This window comes from Choloepus didactylus, chromosome X, assembly GCF_015220235.1.
Source record: "Choloepus didactylus isolate mChoDid1 chromosome X, mChoDid1.pri, whole genome shotgun sequence".
Taxonomy (NCBI): Eukaryota; Metazoa; Chordata; class Mammalia; order Pilosa; family Megalonychidae; genus Choloepus; species Choloepus didactylus.
In genome coordinates, this window is record NC_051334.1 from 123,506,494 (window position 1) to 123,530,603 (window position 24,110).

General features: G+C 36.9%; 1 protein-coding gene across 3 annotated transcripts in view; it reads left to right on the forward strand.

The window, feature by feature from the left end:
- LOC119523043 (ankyrin repeat domain-containing protein 26-like) overlaps window positions 1-24,110 on the forward strand; it is a 65,664-nt gene that overhangs the window by 19,416 nt on the left and 22,138 nt on the right. For 2 of the 3 annotated variants that reach the window (XM_037821796.1, XM_037821799.1), the window contains 2 exons: window positions 5,468-5,696; window positions 10,713-10,727. Coding sequence is in view for 1 of the 3 variants with exons in the window: in XM_037821799.1 (XP_037677727.1) it covers window positions 5,468-5,473 (6 nt within the window). In the remaining 2 variants the exon portion in view is untranslated. Of the gene's footprint in view, window positions 1-5,467; window positions 5,697-10,712; window positions 10,728-24,110 lie in introns of those variants that run through there. The other variant, XM_037821797.1, reaches the window with a different exon arrangement.

The window sequence follows — 24,110 nt, forward strand, 5'->3', positions numbered from 1 at the left end:
TTTAACACCGGTTAGAATGGCTGCCATTAAACAAACAGGAAACTACAAATGCTGGAGGGGATGTGGAGAAATTGGAACTCTTATTCACTGTTGGTGGGACTGTATAATGGTTCAGCCACTCTGGAAGTCAGTCTGGCAGTTCCTTAGAAAACTAGATATAGAGCTACCATTCGATCCGGCGATTGCACTTCTCGGTATATACCCGGAAGATCGGAAAGCAGTGACACGAACAGATATCTGCACGCCAATGTTCATAGCAGCATTATTCACAATTGCCAAGAGATGGAAACAACCCAAATGTCCTTCAACAGATGAGTGGATAAATAAAATGTGCTATATACACACGATGGAATACTACGCGGCAGTAAGAAGGAACGATCTCGTGAAACATATGACAACATGGATGAACCTTGAAGACATAATGCTGAGTGAAATAAGCCAGGCACAAAAAGAGAAATATTATATGCTACCACTAATGTGAACTTTCAAAAATGTAAAACAAATGGTTTATAATGTAGAATGTAGGGGAGCTAGCAGTAGAGAGTAATTAAGGAAGGGGGAACAATAATCCAAGAAGAACAGATAAACTTTTTAACGTTCTGGGGATGCCCAGAAATGATTATGGTCTGTTAATTTCTGATGGATATAGTAGGAACAAGTTCACAGAAAGGTTGCTATATTATGTAACTTTCTTGGGGTAAAGTAAGAACATGTTGGAAGTTAAGCAGTTATCTTAGGTTAGTTGTCTTTTTCTTACTCCCTTGTTATGGGCTCTTTGAAATGTTCTTTTATTGTATGTTTGTTTTCTTTTTAACTTTTTTTTTCATACAGTTGATTTAAAAAAGAAGGGAAAGTTAAAAAAAAAAAAAAAGAAAGAAAGAAAAACACGGAAAAAAAAATGATGTAGTGCCCCCTTGAGGAGCCTGTGGAGAATGCAGGGGTATTCGCCTACCCCACCTCCATGGTTGCTAACATGACCACAGACATAGGGGACTGGTGGTTTGATGGGTTGAGCCCTCTACCATAAGTTTTACCCTTGGGAAGACGGTTGCTGCAAAGGAGAGGCTAGGCCTCCCTATATTTGTGCCTAAGAGTCTCCTCCTGAATGCCTCTTTGTTGCTCAGATGTGGCCCTCTCTCTCTGGCTAAGCCAACTTGAAAGGTGAAATCACTGCCCTCCCCCCTACGTGGGATCAGACACCCAGGGGAGTGAATCTCCCTGGCAACGTGGAATATGACTCCCGGGGAGGAATGTAGACCCGGCATCGTGGGACGGAGAACATCTTCTTGACCAAAAGGGGGATTTGAAAGGAAATGAAATAAGCTTCAGTGGCAGAGAGATTCCAAAACGAGCCGAGAGGTCACTCTGGTGGGCACTCTTATACACACTTTAGACAACCCTTTTTAGGTTCTAAAGAATTGGGGTAGCTGGTGGTGGATACCTGAAACTATCAAACTACAACCCAGAACCCATGAATCTCGAAGACAGATGTATAAAAATGTAGCTTATGAGGGGTGACAATGGGATTGGGAAAGCCATAAGGACCACACTCCACTTTGTCTAGTTTATGGATGGATGAGTAGAAAAATAGGGGAAGGAAACAAATAGACAAAGGTACCCAGTGTTCTTTTTTACTTCAATTGCTCTTTTTCACTCTAATTATTATTCTTGTTATTTTTGTGTGTGTGCTAATGAAGGTGTCAGGGATTAATTTAGGTGATGAATGTACAACTATGTAATGGTACTGTAAACAATCGAAAGTACGATTTGTTTTGTATGACTGCGTGGTATGTGAATATATCTCAATAAAATGATTAAAAAAAAAAAAAAAAAAGAAAGACACAAGGAAGGCTACTTTTTAAAGTCAAAAAACAGACAGAAAAGATTGCCATGAAATAAATGTGGGCAAAACAACTATGAAAGATTGAGTAAATAATTTAAAAATTCTACACACAGGTTTCTTCCCAGGTGTGTTGAAGTTCTTGCTCTACTTTAAAGAAATCAAAACTGGAAATCACAAACATTACATTGTGAAGATGGTTTGTTCAAGAAAAGACAAAGCAGGGCTACAATCAATGGATTCATACTCAAAAACAACCTTGTCTTACATCAAAAAATTGGTGAATGAATGTTTATAAATATGCTTTAAGTTAAAATAAAATATTTAAAGTAAGTATAAAAAAAAAAAAAAAGAACACTGGGTACCTTTGTCTGTTTGTTTCCTTCCCCTATTTTTCTACTCATCCATCCATAAACTAGACAAAGTGGAGTGTGGTCCTTATGGCTTTCCCAATCCCATTGTCACCCCTCATAAGCTACATTTTTATACAACTGTCTTCGAGATTCATGGGTTCTGGGTTGTAGTTTGATAGTTTCAGGTATCCACCACCAGCTACCCCAATTCTTTAGAACCTAAAAAGGGTTGTCTAAAGTGTGTATAAGAGTGCCCACCAGAGTGACCTCTCGGCTCCTTTTGGAATCTCTCTGCCACTGAAGCTTATTTCATTTCCTTTCACATCCCCCTTTTGGTCAAGAAGATGTTCTCCGTCCCACGATGCCAGGTCTACATTCCTCCCCGGGAGTCGTATTCCACGTTGCCAGGGAGATTCACTCCCCTGGGTGTCTGATCCCACGTAGTGGGGAGGGCAGTGATTTCACCTTTCAAGTTGGCTTAGCTAGAGAGACAGGGCCACATCTGAGCAACAAAGAGGCATTCGGGAGGAGGCTCTTAGGCACAACCATAGGGAGGCCTAGCCTCTCCTTTCAGCAACCGTCTTCCCAAGGGTAAAACCTGTGGTAGAGGGCTCAACCCATCAAACCACCAGTCCCCTATGTCTGTGGTCATGTTAGCAACCATGGAGGTGGGGTAGGCGAATACCCCTGCATTCTCCACAGGCTCCTCAAGGGGGCACTACATCTTTTTTTTTCCTTGTTTTTCTTTTTTTTTTTTTTTTTAACTTTCCCTTCTTTTTTAAATCAACTGTATGAAAAAAAAAGTTAAAAAGAAAACAGACATACAATAAAAGAACATTTCAAAGAGACCATAACAAGGGAGTAAGAAAAAGACAACTAACCTAAGATAACTTCTTAACTTCCAACATGTTCCTACTTTACCCCAAGAAAGTTACCTAATATAGCAACATTTCTGTGAACTTGCTCCTACTATATCCATCAGAAATTAACAGACCATAGTCATTTCTGGGCATCCCCAGAACGTTAAATAGCTTATCTGTTCTTCTTGGATTATTGTTCCCCCTTCCTTAATTGCTCTCTATTGCTAGTTCCCCTACATTCTACATTATAAACCATTTGTTTTACATTTTTCAAAGTTCATATTAGTGGTAGCATATAATATTTCTCTTTTTGTGCCTGGCTTATTTCGCTCAGCATTATGTCTTCAAGGTTCATCCATGTTGTCATATGTTTCACGAGATCGTTCCTTCTTACTGCCGCGTAGTATTCCATCGTGTGTATATACCACATTTTATTTATCCACTCATCTGTTGAAGGACATTTGGGTTGTTTCCATCTCTTGGCAATTGTGAATAATGCTGCTATGAACATTGGCGGTATTTTTTTGTATTTTTAATGAGAGATGTTGTAGGTTTACAGAAAAATCATACAGAAAATAGTTTCCCTATATCCCACTCTTACACAGTTTTCCCTATTATTAATACTTAACACTATTGTGGCTCCTTTGTTATGATTGATGAATCAATATAATTATAATTACACTATTAACTATTGTCCATAGTTTATATTAGGGTTCACTATTTGTGTTGTACAGTCCTGTGGTGTTTTTAAAATTTATTCTAATAGCATATATACAACCTAACATTTTCCCTTTTAACCGCATTCAAATGTACAATTCACAATTTTGTGCTACTGTCACTACCATCCATTACCAAAACTTTTCTATCACCCAAAACAGAAACTGTACCAATTAAGCATTTATGTCCCATTCCCTACCCCCACCCACCCCCTGGTAACCTGTATTCTAGTTTGACTATGAATTTGTTTATTCCAATTATTTCTTATCAGTGAGAGCATACAATTATCTGTCCTTTGGTGTCTGACTTATTTCACTCAACGTGATGTCTTCAAGGTTCATCCATATTGTTGCATTATTTGAACTTCATCCCTTTTTATGGCTGAATAGCATTCCATTATACACACACACACACACACACACACACACACACATTTTGTTTATCCATTCATCAGTTGATCGACACTTGGGTTGCTTCCATCTTTTGGCAATTTTGAATAATGCCACTATGGACATCAGTGTGCAAATATCTGTTCAAGTCTGCTTTTAATTCTTTTGGAGTTAATAGTGGGATTGCCAGGTCATATGGTAATACTACACTTAACTTTCTGAGGAACTGCCAAACTGTCTTCCACAGTGGCTGCACCATTTTACATTCCCACCAACAATGAATGAGTGTTCCTATTTTTCCACATCCGTCCCCATACTTGTTATTTTCCATTTTTTTAATAGTAGCCATTTCAATGGGTTTGAAATTCTATCTCGTGGTTTTGATTTGAAACAGTGTTTTTGAAGCTTTATGATTTTGACAATGATGTTGTTATGTTATTGCTTCTCAGCACTCTCCTAAATAGAAATATTAATGAGTTTGTTTGTTTATTTATTTAGAGTTGAACTATTTTTTGAAAGATAGCTTAAACCCAGAGAAAGGGTCAAGTACTACTACTATTCTTGGCACATTCTGGCACTTGGTAAATGAGCTTTTCTTGAGTGCGAGCTTTCGTGTGGTCACTAGAGAGTGCGCTTAGACCAGCCGTCCTTTACTGCTTTTCCCCTCTCCATAAAGGCCCATCTGTGAAGTAGGGAAAAGATGAACGTAGGGCCAAGGAAAGTGTAATTCAGCCTTAGGACTGTGTGGAAGACAGGAAGGGCAAGTCTCACCTCCAGTGCCTTGATAAAAAGGTATGGAGATGTTTTAGTTCTTTTGGATCAAGACCTCAGCTTATTATTCTCCCCCAGAGGTTGTGTAACTCTGTATTATTCCACAGTGCCTCGTGCTTAATTTCTGTAGGGTAGTGAGTGAAATGAACAAGGGTGGTTTGAACAAATGCTTGAAAATATGGTTTTCCTGATCTCTAAACCAGTTTCCTCAGTACAAGTGTTTCTATTGGCATCGAGACTCTTGTCAGTGGAGCCATTCCAGAAGGTGGCCATTGACAACACTGAGAGCCTTTTCTTTCCCTTCCAGCCTTTACTTGAAGTATTTGTTGGTTAGGAACCCCCTAGAATGTGTACTTTGCTAAACAATTTTAAAACCGTAATTGTATGTAGTAGGTATGCTCCGTCACATTTCAGTGTTACATCACTGTTTAATGAGCAATTCTACTTACTGTGGTGCAACTTTAAAAGTGTACATCATTGAGGCATCATTTAAGGCAAAATGAAATCCTATGCATTTGTCTTTTATAATCATCACAGGACTAAGGAGCAGCTAGCAGAGAACAACACCAAATTACTCATGGAGAAACTACGGAACAGATACTTAGTCAGCCCTCTTACCGTGACGCCGGTCCTGGAGCCATCATGTGCTGGATATCTTAATAATCATTCAGTGCTCAATAGAAATCTTATTCCAAGAGAAAACGTAGTAATTCCTTCCTCAATCCCACGGCCTTCAAGTAACAGCATGGAGACCTTCTTCACCGAGGTTACTTCTGATATCTTTTTCCTTGGGTTTCCGGTTTCTGACATAATTCAAGTTTCAAATATGGTGAAATACTGTGCTTCTTAATTACTCGAGCACCTTAAGTTCATAATTATTTGTGTTTACAAAGAAAGGATATAGAAAATTTACAGTTCTTTTTCAAGACCCTGAGTGTCTCATTTTCAAGAGATAGCCATTGTTAACTTTATTTAATAAATGTAACTAAACCGACAGATTTTAAATTTCTTGAAAAGCTGTATTTAGATTTTGAAAAGTATTGCTTAATAACCAATACTTGGAGATGTCTTGATTTTCTTTCTTGTTGATTTCAGGTTGGTTGTTGTTCATAACCTTTTTAAAGTTGTCCTGTACCATCTGAACTTTTCTACCCTAAGCACAAGTGAATTATTGGCATCCAAATATTTAAACACATGTGGGTGCTTATTATTTAAAGGAATCCCAGATAAATCCTTTTAATTAAATAAATGTGTGACACTAAGTATATGAATTTTTATTTTTAAGTTAAAATTTTTGTCATTTTTTACATGAAAGTAAATCCTTAATTGCCATTTTACTTACAGCATTTTTATCTCAATTTTTATAAAGTGTGTCTATTGCCCAGGCAATTACACCATATTTTTAAAACAGTTAAATCAAGCAAATGTTTGAGTTTTAAGAATGAAATTCACTTATAGTTCTACATCTTGCCATCACTTGAATGATTGATGGCTATAAGAAGGCAGTGATATGAAGAATATTTTAATAGCAAGGAAAATAGTAAATAGTTATTAAAATATCTATTTCAATGTATATCAGCTTATTATTTTGATAGTATTTTCATGATCTTCTACTCTAGGGAAGAGTAACATAGGCCATTGTTAAATGAAACCTAGACTTTTTTTTTTGGCTTCATGTCATTACAAATCAAAGAATTCTTCTGCACCCTATGCTACTTTTCTCTACACTAGGAAGGTGTCTTAGCCTTGCTGCCAAATATCTTAAAAATGAATAAATTGACTATTTTAGTAAGTAAATGCAAGATCCTAGCTGCCTGATATGTTTTCATCATTTAGTTAGCTTAATTTCATTTTACTTTTCTGAAAAAAATGAGAGGGTTCAGGGTCTAAGTACTTCAAAGTCATAACATTGGATTATTGGGTACAGATAAGAAAATGAACGTCAAATACTTTTTTTTTTAATTGTTAAGCATGATGCAAACTTAAAATGCTCTCATTAATTCTCACCAAAAAATCAGGTGATGTATTGTTTGAAAGAGTATGTAAATGCAGAAGCAATGAAAGAGAAGGTATTTGAGGATTTTTTTCCCCTTAATTTTTTGGGGGGCAAGTAGTTTCACTTTTTAGTATTTCTAGATAGGTTGGAAATAATTTATTTTAAACTTAATGTAGTAGTCCAAGGCATACATGGTCCCCTTGTAGGGCACTGGCTTGCCAGATCATGCTAGATTTAATAAGAGAAATTAAAAAGCACTACTCTGTCAAAATACAATGGTGTGTTCTTGGTGTCTTCATAATCGCTGTGTGATGCCATGGAAGGGTTGTTATCCACAGAATTCTCAGAGTTACTGCAAGAAGGTGCCTTCTAGAGTTGCTCAGAATTTAATTATTTCCACCAGGAAAACATAAATTAACATTATGAGAAGAGGTAACATATTGTCTGACATGATAGAAAGATATGGGTTTTGGATGGGGCATTACAAAACAACAGACTTCTAGAGGTTTTTAGCTATGGCACTAGAAAATAAAATGTTAAAAGTAGCATTAATATTCTATGCTGTGTGAATATACCTCAATAAAATTGCATTAAAATTAGCATATTGTTAAAATTGTTTATAAATCGCCTTTAGTTGTAAGGTTTCAACATTTTGGATTATTCCTACTGTGATTTCTGTCATGCCCAGCTTTTTTGTTTTCTCCTAATTTTAAAGAAAACAATTGTGATCAATTATTTCTCTAGTCTGTGATTTCGGTTGTACTCGTTGTTGAAGTTTCCCTGACATTCATAATATTTATTATATCTCTCACCATGACATGAAGGTTAGTCTTGCCACTTGACATCATTGTAGTGCTGATGAGTCCATATATATTTTCCTAATTTTTAGTTTCAGATTTCTCATTCTAGTTTAATTCTGGGATGCTTTGTCCTATACAACAGAAGTAATTTACAGTTTTATCCTTATCCAATTCTATATTATTATAAGATATAAAAATTAAAACTAGCCTGAACAGATAGATCACCAGTTAGATTTTATAGAACATAGAATTCTTTTCTAAGAACTGAAAACTTTAAAATTTATTCCAGACAATTTTATAAAAGAAAAATTTCTCTAGCTTAAAATTTTTTTATATTCAAGACTTTTCTGATATGTTTGTTCATATCCAATGCCTCATGCAATGCTTAGCACACAGGAGTTGCCTGGGATATGTTTAAATCTGCTTAAATGGGAAGACTAAATTTACATTGATTTTGGATTTTTGGTGCATTACTGACACTTTAAAATAATTTCTAATGATTTATTTGAGTAATTTCTCTATTGTCAAGTGTCCATTCAATATAGTGACTTTTTCTAAAGGTGATTATACAAATACATCAAAGCTAAAACAATTAATAGCCAGAAGACTTTAACTTTTTACATGACAGAACATTGTATCTCAGCAGAATATTGAGTCACACTTCTTCCCAACTAAAAATAGACCCCCCTTTTGCATCACCAAGACAATGCCTGTCTGTTCTGAATTTTAACTCTAATCAAACTATCATAACATAAGGTAATGACTGGGTTTTAATAAACTTGTTTCTTATTTCAGTTATATGCTCTATATAATGCCACTTCATTTTATCTACTTAGAGAAATGCTTAGTAGTCATTTTATCCTTTGAAAGATATTCTTCTTCTTCCAATTCTTCTCCTTTCATTTATCTTTTCACTTTACTGTGAGTTCTTTAAATATACATATGGCTTTGTTACTTAATTCTTCAGCTCCTTGATGAGCACAGTTCTTTTCTCTGTAGCAAAGTACGTGTATTTCATATTTACACACTAAGTGTAATTTCCTTGAAACATTCATCTTTTTACTGTTAGATATTCAATTGCAGTGGTTTAAATGGGCAAACTTGTTTGATACCAGATTTTAATCTAAAAATATCAATTTAACCATAGCCTGTCAATAAATAATTGTTGAATGAACATGGCAAAATTTTGTTCCGATATTGGATGGAAGGCACAACCTTGGAAGCTTAGGGCTGGACCAGAGACCTCCTTGAGCCAAGAGAGAAGGTCCATCCACGGTGCTTGGAGGGGAGGTGGGGGGCTCCACCCTAATGTTCAGGAAGAGTGTGGCTGTCTCCCCAGTGCTCAGAGAGGGTGGGGCCCAGGCCCTTGCATTCAGGGGGAGCCTGTCCCCAACTCAGGAAGACCCTGGTCTCTGCCCCAGCGCTGGGAAAGTGTGGTGCTGCCGCTCCAGCAGGCACAGAGGACAAGCACCAATCCAGAGGTGACTCTCGGACTTGAGAATCTGCTGGAGTTTGCACTGCTGCGTTTCAGACTTGCTTGGGGCCTCTGACCCCTGTTTTCCTTCTAGTTTCTCCCTTCTGGAATGGGAATATCTATCCTATGCCTGACCCACCATTGTCTGGGAAGCGGATAAGTTGTTTTCAAAGTTACACAGGTCCACAGAGAAGAACTTTTGGCCCCAGAAGGACCACACCCATCACGGATTTTGATGAGACTTTATCCATAGAGGTGTTGCTAAAATGTAACTTAAGGCTTTTGGGATGTTGTGATGAAATGAATATATTTCATTCATATGTCTTTTGACATATGAGGACAGACTGTGGTATTTGTCATGGCAGCGTGGCAAACTAAGACATCAGTATACTGTTTTAGACTCTGTTAGATGGGAACACTGCAATATAGTTTGAAATATTCCTACACATTTCATAATTAAGTAGGTAAATGTAACTATAATTACAATCAGTTGTTTCAAAAAATTGGTCCTAATTTCTGTAAAGGAAAACAAAGTTACAATTAGAGTTATACATTGTTTTCTTGTTCCCAATTCTAGAAAGTCATAAATCAAAGAAACTAAGTTTGAAAACTATCTCTAACCTAAATTTATCCTTCCTTCAAGCAAATTTTCTGTACTCTTTGTGTTCATATGAATAAAGAATGTTTCAATCATGATATAGGTAGTATAATATGTTTACTTAATTTTTTTGCCATTAGAATTTTCGCATGATATTAAGACACAGTACCACTTTCTTCATTTTCTGTATTTATGATTCTGTGCTGAAAAATCGCATAGAATATACTTTATTTTTCTAAAAGTACAGACTGGAAAGTTTGCTTTATTTATTTTTATTATAGAGATATATATCCACTATATATATATTACATAAAAATTCCCATTTCAACAATTTTTAATACACTGTTGATATTAATTGCGTTCAGTGTTGTGCTACCATCACCACCATCCATTACCAAGATTTTTTCATGACCCAAAACAGAATCTTTGTACCTTTTAAGCATCAATACCCCATTTCCCCCTGTCCCTGAGTTTAAGGAAAAATCCCATAAAAGTAAAAAACTGGTTTCAACTTTTTATAAAGAACAGAGTTTACTAAGAACTGTAAAATAATGCATTCAGTGCTAAACATGACTTGAATTGTTCAACCTTCTTTTGTACCATTAAGATCAAATATTGCCCTTCTGAAATGATGTTTATTCAGTAGCCCAATGATTAATTGTACTGCTTATCAGATTAATCTAATAACATTATAGATATATATATATCTCACCCTATTATCTAAACTTAAAATGAGTAAAACTTGTTTTATTTAATTTATGTGATTATTTTTCTCTTTAAGCAATCCCCAAGTTAAGTCTAGTCTCTAAAAAGTAGTATTTAAAGGCCACATTTCATAAGATATGTGCCATTCTTACTATATTGTCTCTCTCATTTAACTTAAACATCATAAATAATATTTGACTTAATTACAGCTGCAGCAGGAGTTGGAAAGAAATATAACTAGAGAAATACGGAAAGGTATGTTGATAAAATTTACTAATTAAATTTAGATAGCATTGATTTCTGAAATAAACTATAAATAGTAAATGCCATCCCTTTTTATAGTTTGGATATTAGATGCAATGTTAAATATTTTTTTCTTATATACATCTAATGAAAGACATTAAAGCATAAACATTCATAATGAAGAATATAATTATTCTTCATTTAATCATCATGTTTCCATATCTTTTAAACATCTCAGAAAGTCTACGTATCCCTTTTTATTTCTGGCTATAGCCTGCCTTCACTTCTGCCATACCTAGGGAACTGTCAGCCTGCCCACTGAAACTCTTCTCAAGGAAACAGAAGGAAAGCATTAGCCACTTCTCTTTACTGTAGTAGCAATAGAAGGCCAAAAAAAACCAGACTAATCTCGTGACACTTAGTCAAGCAATTTCTATTCAAATAGCTGTCACTTGACTAGGGACATTTTAAATCTCCAGTCATTCACTTTGTCATTGCCTTCCTTTTGCCCTCAGGATAATTCTAGATTCCTTAGCATGGAATAAAAACACTCAAAATCGATAGGGTTCTTGCTAAGTTATTCAGTGCTATCGCTTGCCCACTTATACCTACTCTCTCCCTTTGCTCTGGCATGTAACCAAACTACACTACTTATATAACTCCAGAAGGCTTCTTCCTGACATAATTTTTACTTATCCTTAGGGTAGCAACTTACACGTCACCTGCACTAAAAGGCCTGTGATACTGACACAAAATTGGGATAGATGTTCCTCCCATGTGTTCCAATAGTACTCTTTTTGTACCTGTTATATATGTGACTTTGTATGAAAGTGGCCTGTTCATCTGGTTTTTAAGGTTATAGTACACAATTGTGGAGGGGTAGACTTTGTCATTTTCATCTTATAATCCAGTGCTTGTCAAAATACCATAGCAAAAGGTTGTTGAATAAATAAACAAAGAATAAGAAAATCAGAAGCCCCGATATTTAGTCACAGTGACAATTTAATGTGTAAATATGGGCAAATTATACGTAACAGTAATTGTATTTTGAACTGTAGCTGTACAAACATTTTTCATTCTTACTAACACTAATAAAGTTCTTGACTTTCTTTACTGACTTCTACTTAGTTTTAACTATTAAGTATTTTAGATTAAAGATTTAATTCTTTTCCTTTCTAGCTGCTGCTGATTTTGAACCTTGATCCTATAGAGTTTCTCTAGGATCTACTGATTAGTCAAATCAAAATCAAGATCTAATTTAAAAACATCACAAGAATATGTAGAGATTTTAAAGAAAAAGTATATGATCTGAAAGATACATAATAAGAATTTATTTACTAGGCTGTTTACATAATATTCTAATGGTTTCCTGTTGTACGATATGTGAAAATACTAAAGGAAAATATTTTTTGTATCATGTATGTATGAAAAAAATTTACATAAATTACTTCAAACTATGTTTCTCAGCATCTGAAACTTTTAAATGGATTTTGCAAATGAAAACCAGCATTATTGAGTTTTACATAGCCAAAATTCCAGCTGTTTAAACAAGTTATCGTTAATATTTCAGTAGATGTATTTATTTGTAAGATAAATACATGTAAGATGGATTCATTTGTAAGATGTATTTGTAAGAGTCATTTGTAAGATGTATTTGTAAGATTCATTTGTAAGATGTATTTATTTGTAAGTTATCACTATATAACTATAAAGATTTAGGTATCCATCATTTTGATATATTACTGCTATGTCGGTTGTCATGTTTAGAACTATTAAAATTGTTATGGTGCCATCAAACTATATTTTAATAATTGTAAACCTTGATTTATAGATATTCATGGAGAAATAAGGTTTGCCTAAGGCTTTTCACCTTTTCTATTTATTTTTTATTCACTTTTTGAAAACATACATCTTAAAATTAGAGAAAAATTTGCAAGTTTTAATACAAAGGGCTTTTTCCCCCTGAAACATTTGAAAGAATAAATTGCCAGTGTGATGCCCATCACTGCTAATTACTTTGGTATGTATTTCCTACAAACAAGGACATTCTACACAACTACAGTATAACCATCATAATCAGAAAATTAATGTTAATACATTCTATTATTTAATCCTCAGACCTTTTAAGTCTTGCCACTTGTCTCAGTGCCCTTTGAAAGAAAAGGATCCATTTCTGAATCATGGATTGCATTTCATTGTTGTGTCTGTATTGTCTCCTGTCTGGAATAATTTCTTAGTCTTTCCTTGACTTTCATGACCTTGATGCTTTTGAAAATTGAAGGCCAGTAGTGTAGAATGTCCCCCAGTGTGGATTTTTCTGATGTTTCCTTACGATGAGATTCAGATTATATGTTTCTGGCAAAAATGTCACAGAAATGATCCTGCAGTCTTCTTGCATCCTGTCAGATGACCCACAGTTTGAATTGCTATATTTTATTTTATTTTATTTTTTTTAGTATTTATTAAAAATCAGCTGTAGATAGTAATCATTAAAAATATATTTTCAATCATTAAAAATATGAAAAGCAATGTATTTGGGTAGCCATATATTTTACATTATAAAACTGAAAATTAGCGCTTATTTTATTTAATACAAAAAGTAACTAAAGCAAATATATCAGGTCAACCTCCCCATCTTTTCACTTTGACATCTTGTTTAACTCCAGCTAATGATGCTATGAAAAAAGTATTAGAGGTTTCAGTTCAGCCCCTGGTGGTCTATGTCACATATTGCATAACCTGCTGGTGGGTCCTCCAGGGCTATATCTCATTTACAGACAGTAGCCTTTTATAATTCTGGCTTGGGGTGGGGGTCAGATGGGGTAGGAAGGGGGGATCCTGTTCTTAACCTGTTTATTTTGCACTTGAGAATAGTAAAAATGTTTATAGAAAAAAAGGTCAAATGAAGTTTTGTAATACATTTCAATGTGTTTAAATGTTCAAATTTCAACTTACAACTTTATTCCGAGTGTTCAAGTAAAGTCATTATGTTTAAAAGAAAAAAGTCACTCATGATTTCTACTCCATGTGGAAAATCACCAAAGACTGCAGTTTTTCTAACCGCGAAAATTCTCATTTCCCGTGCGCAGTTGGTTAACTCCTCACTAAATCCTCGAGGAGTCTGTGTTGAGTCTGAACATTGCAGAAAAATGAGAATTTCTGCACTTAAAAAGAGCCAAGGCAGCATTTTTTTTTTAATCTTCATATTATTGAGATATATTCATATACCACGCAGTCATACAAAACAAATCGTACTTTCGATTGTTCACAGTACCATTACATAGTTGTACATTCATCACCCAAATCAATCCCTGACACCTTCATTAGCACACACACAAGAAGAACAAGAATAATAATTAGAGTGAAAAGGAGCAATTGAAGTAAAAAAGAACACTGGGTACCTTTGTCTGTTTGTTTCCTTCCCCTATTTTTCTACTCATCCATCCATAAACTAGACGAAGTGGAGTGTGGTCCTTATGGCTTTCCCAATCCCCTTGTCACCCCTCATAAGCTACATTTTTATACAACTGTCTTCGAGATTCATGGGTTCTGGGTTGTAGTTTGATAGTTTCAGGTATCCACCACCAGCTACCCCAATTCTTTAGAACCTAAAAAGGGTTGTCTAAAGTGTGCGTAAGAGTGCCCATCAGAGTGACCTCTCGACTCCTTTTGGATTCTCTCTGCCACTGAAGCTTATTTCATTTCCTTTCACATCCCCCTTTTGGTCAAGAAGATGTTCTCCGTCCCACGATGCCAGGTCTACATTCCTCCCCGGGAGTCATATTCCACGTTGCCAGGGAGATTCATTCCCCTGGGTGTCTGATCCCACGTAGTGGGGAGGGCAGTGATTTCACCTTTCAAGTTGGCTTAGCTAGAGAGACAGGGCCACATCTGAGCAACAAAGAGGCATTCGGGAGGAGGCTCTTAGGCACAACCATAGGGAGGCCTAACCTCTCCTTTGCAGCAACCGTCTTCCCAAGGGTAAAACCTGTGGTAGAGGGCCCAACCCATCAAACCACCAGTCCCCTATGTCTGTGGTCATGTTAGCAACCATGGAGGTGGGGTAGGCGAATACCCCTGCATTCTCCACAGGCTCCTCAAGGGGGCACTACATCTTTTTTTTTTCCTTGTTTTTTTTTTTTTTTTTTTAACTTTCCCTTCTTTTTTAAATCAACTGTATGAAAAAAAGTTAAAAAGAAAACAAACATACAATGAAAGAACATTTCAAAGAGACCATAACAAGGGAGTAAGAAAAAGACAACTAACCTAAGATAACTGCTTAACTTCCAACATGTTCCTACTTTACCCCAAGAAAGTTACCTAATATAGCAACATTTCTGTGAACTTGCTCCTACTATATCCATCAGAAATTAACAGACCATAGTCATTCCTGGGCATCCCCAGAACGTTAAATAGCTTATCTGTTCTTCTTGGATTATTGTTCCCCCTTCCTTAATTGCTCTCTATTGCTAGTTCCCCTACATTCTACATTATAAGCCATTTGTTTTACATTTTTCAAAGTTCACATTAGTGGTAGCATATAATATTTCTCTTTTTGTGCCTGGCTTATTTCGCTTAGCATTATGTCCTCAAGGTTCATCCATGTTGTCATATGTTTCACGAGATCGTTCCTTCTTACTGCCGCGTAGTATTCCATCGTGTGTATATACCACATTTTATTTATCCACTCATCTGTTGAAGGACATTTGGGTTGTTTCCATCTTTTGGCAATTGTGAATAATGCTGCTATGAACATTGGCGTGCAGATATCTGTTCGTGTCACTGCTTTCCGATCTTCCGGGTATATACCGAGAAGTGCAATCGCCGGATCGAATGGTAACTCTATATCTAGTTTTCTAAGGAACTGCCAGACTGACTTCCAGAGTGGCTGAACCATTATACAGTCCCACCAACAGTGAATAAGAGTTCCAATTTCTCCACATCCCCTCCAGCATTTGTAGTTTCCTGTTTGTTTAATGGCAGCCATTCTAACCGGTGTTAGATGGTATCTCATTGTGGTCTTAATTTGCATCTCTCTAATAGCTAGTGAAGCTGAACATTTTTTCATGTGTTTCTTGGCCATTTGTATTTCCTCTTCAGAGAACTGTCTTTTCATATCTTTTGCCCATTTTATAATTGGGCCGACTGTACTATTGTCATTGAGTTGTAGGATTTCTTTATATATGCAAGATACCAGTCTTTTGTCAGATACATGGTTTCCAAAAATTTTTTCCCATTGAGTTGGCTGCCTCTTTACCTTTTTGAGAAATTCCTTTGAGGTGCAGAAACTTCTAAGCTTGAGGAGTTCCCATTTATCTATTTTCTCTTTTGTTGCTTGTGCTTTGGGTGTAAAGTCTAGGAAGTGGCCGCCTAATACAAGGTCTTGAAGATGTTTTCCTACATTATCTTCTAGGAGTTTTATGGTACTTTCTTTTATATTGAGATCTTTGGTCCATTTTGAGTTAATTTTTGTGTAGGGGGTGAGGTAGGGGTCCTCTTTCATTCTTTTGGATATGGATATCCAACTCTCCCAGCCCCATTTGTTGAAAAGACCATTATGACTCAGTTCAGTGACTTTGGGGGCCTTATCAAAGATCAGTCGGCCATAGATCTGAGGGTCTATCTCCGAATTCTCAATTCGATTCCATTGATCTATATGTCTATCTTTGTGCCAGTACCATGCTGTTTTGGCAACTGTGGCTTTATAATAAGCTTCAAAGTCAGGGAGTGTAAGTCCTCCCACTTCGTTTTTCTTTTTTAGAGTGTCTTTAGCAATTCGAGGCATCTTCCCTTTCCAAATAAATTTGATAACTAGCTTTTCCAAGTCTGCAAAGTAGGTTGTTGGAATTTTGATTGGGATTGCATTGAATCTGTAGATGAGTTTGGGTAGAATTGACATCTTAATGACATTTAGTCTTCCTATCCATGAACATGGAATATTTTTCCATCTTTTAAGGTCCCCTTCTATTTCTTTTAGTAGAGTTATGTAGTTTTCTTTGTATAGGTCTTTTACATCTTTGGTTAAGTTTATTCCTAGGTACTTGGTTTTTTTAGTTGCTATTGAAAATGGTATCTTTTTCTTGAGTGTCTCTTCAGTTTGTTCATTTCTAGCATATAGAAACATTACTGACTTATGTGCATTAACCTTGTATCCCGCTACTTTGCTAAATTTGTTTATTAGCTCTAGTAGCTGTATCGTCGATTTCTCAGGGTTTTCTAGATATAAGATCATATCATCTGCAAACAATGACAGTTTTACTTCTTCTTTTCCAATTTGGATGCCTTTTATTTCTTTGTCTTGCTGGATTGCCGTGGCTAGCAATTCCAGCACAATGTTGAATAACAGTGGTGACAGCGGGCATTCTTGTCTTGTTCCTGATCTTAGAGGGAAGGCTTTCAGTCTCTCACCATTGAGTACTATGCTGGCTGTGGGTTTTTCATATATGCTCTTTATCATGTTGAGGAAGTTTCCTTCAATTCCTACCTTTTGAAGTGTTTTTATCAAAAAGGGATGTTGGATTTTGTCAAATGCTTTTTCAGCATCTATTGAGATGATCAATTGATTTTTCCCTTTTGACTTGTTAATGTGTTGTAATACATTGATTGATTTTCTTATGTTGAACCATCCTTGCATGCCTGGAATAAACCCCACTTGGTCATGGTGCATGACTTTTTTAATGTGTCTTTGGATTCGATTTGCAAGTATTTTGTTGAGGATTTTTGCATCTATATTCATTAGGGAGATTGGCCGGTAGTTTGCCTTTTTTGTAACATCTTTGCCTGGTTTTGGTATTAGATTGATGTTAGCTTCATAAAATGAGTTAGGTAGTGTTCCATTTTCTTCAATGTTTTGAAAGAGTTTGAGTAAGATTGGTGTCAGTTCTTTCTGGAAAGTTTGGTAGAATTCCCCTGTGAAGCCATCTGGCCCTGGGCATTTATTTGTGGGAAGATTTTTGATGACTGATTGGATCTCTTTGCTTGTGATTGGTTGGTTGAGGTCTTCTATTTCTTCTCTGGTCAGTCTAGGTTGTTCATATGTTTCCAGGAAATTGTCCATTTCCTCTACATTATCCAGTTTGTTGCCATACAGTTGTTCATAGTATCCTCTTATAATTTTTTTAATTTCTTCAGGATCTGCAGTTATGTCACCTTTTTCATTCATTATTTTGTTTATATGGGTCTTCTCTCTTTTTGATTTTGTCAGTCTAGCTAGGGGCTTGTCAATCTTGTTGATCTTCTCAAAGAACCAACTTTTGGTGATATTTATCCTCTCTATTGTTTTTTTGTTCTCTATGTCATTTATTTCTGCTTTAATCCTTGTTATTTCTTTTCTTGTACTTGGTTTAGGATTGCTTTGCTGTTCAGTTTCTAGATTCTTCAGTTGATCCATTAGTTCTTTGATTTTGGCTCTTTCTTCCTTTTTAGTATATGCGTTTAGTGCTATAAATTTCCCCCTTAGCACTGCTTTTGCTGCATCCCATAGGTTTTGGTATGTTGTGTTCTCATTTTCGTTCGTCTCTATATATTTAGCAATTTCTCTTGCTATTTCTTCTTTAACCCACTGATTGTTTAGGAGTGTGTTGTTTAACCTCCAGGTATTTGTGAATTTTCTAAGTCTCTGATGGTTATTGACTTCTAATTGTATTCCATTGTGGTCAGAGAATGTGCTTTGAATAATTTCAATCTTTTTAAATTTATTGAGGCTTGTTTTATGTCCCAGCATATGATCTATTCTGGAGAAAGTTCCGTGAGCACTAGAAAAGTATGTGTATCCTGGTGATTTGGGATGTAATGTCCTGTAGATGTCTATTAAATCTAATTCATTTATCAGATTGTTTAGGTTTTCAATTTCCTTATTGGTCTTCTGTCTGGTTGATCTATCTATAGGAGAGAGTGATGTGTTGAAGTCTCCCACAATTATTGTGGAAACATCAATTGCTTCCTTTAGTTTTGCCAGTGTTTCTCTCATGTATTTTGTGGCACCTTGGTTGGGTGCATAGACATTTACGATTGTTATTTCTTCTTGCTGAATTGCCCCTTTTATTAGTATGTAGTGGCCTTCTTTGTCTCTCAAAACATCCCTGCATTTGAAGTCTATTTTATCTGAGATTAATATTGCTACACCTGCTTTCTTTTGGCTGTAGCTTGCATGAAATATTTTTTTCCATCCTTTCACTTTCAGTTTCTTTGTGTCCCTGTGTCTAAGATGAGTCTCTTGTATGCAACATATTGATGGTTCATTTTTTTTGATCCATTCTGCGAATCTATATCTTTTAATTGGGGAGTTTAATCCATTTACATTCAACGTTATAACCGTGAAGGCATTTCTTGAATCAGCCATCTTATCCTTTGGTTTATGTTTGTCATATTTTTCCCCTCTGTCTATTAATATCCTTTATTGTACCCATACCGAATCTCTTTAGTACTGAACCTTTCTCCAAGTCTCTCTGTCCTTTCTTTGTTTCTCTGTATGTAGGGCTCCCTTTAGTATCTCCAGTAGGGCAGGTCTCTTGTTAGCAAATTCTCTCAGCATTTGTTTGTCTGTGAAAAATTTAAGCTCTCCCTCAAATTTGAAGGAGAGCTTTGCTGGATAAAGTATTCTTGGCTGGAAATTTTTCTCACTCAGAATTTTAAATATATCGTGCCACTGCCTTCTCGCCTCCATGGTGGCTGCTGAGTAGTCACTACTTAGTCTTATGCTGTTTCTTTTGTATGTGGTGAATTGCTTTTCTCTTGCTGCTTTCAGAACTTGTTCCTTCTCTTCTGTGTTTGATAGTGTGATCAGTATATGTCTCGGAGTGGGTTTATTTGGATTTATTCTATTTGGAGTTCGCTGAGCATTTATGATTTGTGTATTTATGTTGTTTAGAAGATTTGGGAAGTTTTCCCCAACAATTTCTTTGAATACTCTTCCTAGACCTTTACCCTTTTCTTCCCCTTCTGGGACACCAATGAGTCTTATATTTGGACGTTTCATATTATCTATCATATCCCTGAGGTCCATTTCGATTTTTTCAATTTTTTTCCCCATTCTTTCTTTTATGCTTTCATTTTCCATTCTGTCATCTTCCAGGTCACTGATTCGTTGTTCAACTTCCTCTAGTCTTGTACTATGAGTGTCCAGAATCTTTTTAATTTGGTCAACAGTTTCTTTAATTTCCATAAGATCATCCATTTTTTTATTTAGTCTTGCAATGTCTTCTTTATGCTCTTCTAGGGTCTTCTTGATTTCCTTTGTCTCCCGTACTATGGTCTCATTGTTCATCTTTAGTTCTTTGAGTAGCTGCTCTAGGTGCTGTGTCTCTTCTGGTATTTTGATTTGGGTGCTTGGGCTTGGGTTATCCATATCGTCTGGTTTTTTCATATGCTTTATAATTTTCTGTTGTTTTTGGCCTCGTGGCATTTGCTGAACTTGATAGGGTTCTTTTAGGATTTGTAGACCAATTGAAGTCCTTATCTCTAATTTATCAGATCTACAGCTTCGTGGAGTACACTTTCTCTAACTAACCAGCAGGTGGTGTCCACGAGCCACCTGTTCTCCACAAGCCAGTTCTCCCCTGCTTAGCCTTTTGGTGAGTGGGGGAGTGAGTCTTGTGGGGTCCAATTGGTGTACCAAGCTTGCGTGTGTAGTTGGTGTTGCCTGCCCTGTATATGGGGCGTGTTTCTGGGCAGTCAGGGAGGGGGGGGTGGCTCTAACAATCAAATCTCCCTGGTGATCCTAGAGTTTTAAAGCTGCTGCAATAGTCTAATCCTTCAGTTCAGTCCTGCCACAGTTTGTCTCTGCCACTGACCCACAAGTCCTTGGTATTGGCGTATGGCTCCTGAGACTTGCAAGTGGGCCCCTCTTCCAGGCCGTGCACCCCGGGTCCTCTGTTGAGGGATGACTGTGCTATGTCACAGGTGAGTGCCGTCCCCCCAGGGCAGTTCTGGGCTGCTGGGCTGTGTAGGGGAGGCTCCCAGTCTGCTCAAATGATGGCTGAATGGGGCTTTGTTAATTCACACTGCTCTACCTTCCCAACTCTGGGACAATCAGCTGAGGTTGCAGGGAAGGCTAATGTCCTCGCCCAGTTTTGTGGTGTGTGCCTGTTATTTGAAGCCCTTCCGTCACACTGGGTTGTCTGGGGCAGTTCTGGGCTATGGGGCTGGCGATGGGCAGGAGTGTTTCCTGTCCACCAGGATGATGGCTGTGAGTGGACACCCCCCTTTTCTTGGGAAGTTGTGGTGTTTAGTGAATTTTCTCAGCCACTGGATTATTGCGTTTTGTCTCAGAGCTCTCCTAGTTCTGCTCTTGACTTGACCTGCCCAAATAGCAAGTCTTTGAAGCTTTCTGTATTGGGCTTCTTAGAGTAATTGTTTTAGAAAAAGAAAAAAAGGATTTAAAAAAAAAAAACAAAAAAAAAAACGGGCCCTCCTCAGAGATCTAATGGGTTATTGAAATGCTAAGAAAGAAAGCAACCAGGGCCATTAAGGAAAGGTCCACAGGGCAGAGAGATCAGCTTTTCTTTGGGATTTGCATATGCGCCTCAGGGCCCTTCCCCTTTCTATGTTCACCAGAACTCCAAAAATCCTCCACTTTTGTTTTGGAGTTTTTCGTGTTGTTTTTTTCTATGCCTGTCTCCTCTCTGCTGGGCTGGCTGCTCTCAGATTCTCTGGTGTCTGGTCACAGTCTATCTATGGTTGGAGTTTGAATCAGTAGAATGAGTTTCCGATAAGGGCTGCCACTGCAGTTCTCCCTTCTCCTTCCCGGAGGTGACAGCCCCTCCTCCCTCAGGACTGAGCCTGGCAGGGAGGGGCGCGGGTCCCCTGGCAGCAAAAACTTACAGATTTCGCTGATCTCAGCAGTTCCACGTTTTCATGAGTGTTGTATGAAGTATGCCCAAAGTCAGATTGCTCTGTGGTGTCCAGTCTACGCAATTCTTGGCTTTCTACCTACTTTCCTGGAGGAGTAACTAAAACATACAGCTCACCAGTCTGCCATCTTGCCCCGCCTCCCTGAATTGCTATATTTTAAATAATTTTTTTTCTATCTTCTAGTTCACTAATTGTCTCCTCTACTGTGTCCAATCTGCTGCCTGACCTGTCCATAGAATTTGAAATTTTGGTGTTGCATTTTCCATTTATAGAAGTTTGCTTGGGTCTTTCACAACCCCACTAGAAAATATTTATAATTTTCTATTCTCTGAAGAGATTTTACACACAGATGCATATATGCATATGACATCTATGGCTTTTGTCATTTCCTAAGCCATACTTGTAGGAAGAAATAAGGGTAGAGACAACTAGTCAGCAAATGGGAACTACTACACATTAGCTCTTGATGTGAGAATTGTATAGGTTTATAACATGAATTTTACAGATTCTGTTTTATATATGAGTACAGTGAAAGATTCCATCCTCTCTTCTTCCAGGAATAGCCAAGTGATCCCCCAAGGAAGGGAAGGTATTTGAAAAACTTATACACAAATGTTTTAGCAGCATTGATCATAATAACCAAAAAGTGGAACAATCTGAATATCCATTAGCTGATAACTGAATAAACAAAATGTGGTCTACCCATCCAGTGGAATATATAGAGCAAGAAGGAGAGAAATACTATACATGCTATTTCATACATGCTAAAATTTTCAAAAAAGGCAAATTTCTTGAGACATTTGAAAGTAGATCAATGTTTGCCTGAGGACGGGATCAGGGATTGACCACCAACAGGTACAAGGAAATTTTTTTGAGTGAAGGAAATATTCTGAAACTGGATTGTGGTGGTGGTTACAAAGATCTATTATTTTACTCCAAATTGCTGAACTGAACTCTTAAAATTGGTGACATTTTTGATAATAAATTATACCTTGATCAAGTTGTTTTCTGAAACAGGCAAAAAAGAGACTGCTGAAAAGGAAAAATCAATACACATTTGAGATGAGATAAATATTCACTTTAAAAGAGGTCAAACATGAATTTGAAAACAAAGAAAGTCAAAGTATTTGTTCATTAGATCAAAGGGTAGTAAGACATTGAAGATCTGTAAAGGTCATGATGGCTAGCCAAGAGAGTAAGACTTAGTCTCCTTTTGTTGAGTTTTTAACTGAATACATGATATAAATTCTTTTGGTTATGGCAGGGCTAAATTTTTCCTTATAATCTTTTCTCTATAGTTATGAATATCTGTACATTTTCTCTCATATATTCATTAGGCTACAAATATTTCCCCAAGGATTGCAATTATTCCCCATCACTGTAAGAGATCTGTGAAAGAGGTGACTGGTGGAAAAGGAGAACTTTCCTGGTAATCTGCAGCAAATTAAAACTGCGTGCCAAGGAAAGACTGTTGGGAATCATTAAGGTAACATTAGCTTTGGGATGTTTCAGTTCACACTGGAAGTCTTTGCTGTTTCCATGTAATACTTTGGGACTTCCTTGTGGGCTTCTCTAAGTTAACCATAAATGCCACCATTATCATTTTAGACTAAGGTCACTATATGGCTTTTAGAACCTAGGGGTTTTCTTCAAAACTTCTAAGTCTTAAGTGATAACTTGGAGATGTTTCAAGCTTATCATTTGTTTATTTTAACTATTAAGATTAGTTATTTCAAAATTTTATAGTTCCAGTATTTGAAGTATGTTGGGGGTCTGTGCTGGTTGTATATTGTGTCTGCTGGTTCTCACTGTTGGTGCACTGTTAACTTGTTTATTTGGTTAGCTCTGACTGTGTGCTACTTATTGCCCTTGAAAATTATTTGTGGTGATACCCAAATCCTTGAGTGATAGTGCCTTACTTTAGAAAGGATTTGCATTTACTTCTGCAAGGTGCCTTAAACCAATTCCAAAGCTTGAGGTTCTTTGAACACTCCCTCCCCAACTGCCCGCCTTCACAAAAAAGAAAAGAAAAACACAAACCACTCTCCTCCTCCTGGCTCAGGCTGCAAATCAGAGGGAGAACCCATCTTTTCTTTTTTTCTTCTCCCCTTTGCCACTTTTTCTTCTGCTTAACTCAGCGCCTAGGATACCTTCTGTTAGTACTCTGGGGTGGCTGGAGTGAGGCTTTGCTTTGATTAACCTTTCCTCTGAGAATGTAGCTCTCTGATGTTCTAGTCTGATATGGGGGGAGGTCTTCCCTATGACTTTATGCCTTGATTGAGCCCAGGAGGACTTCCTCCTTACCATACAAGCCTACAGAACCAAAGCTCAAGTTTGTTAAGGATCAAAAAACGCCCTCAGAGACAAGGCACCTTTGATATGCTTATATTCCCCTTGTCTCTCCAGGTTTTGACTTTCCCCTGGAATCTTGATTGGCAATTCCCCAGTTCTTGTTGCCTTTATGATGATAGTATATTTTCACTCAGCACTTTTAACTATATTCAGGGACGCGC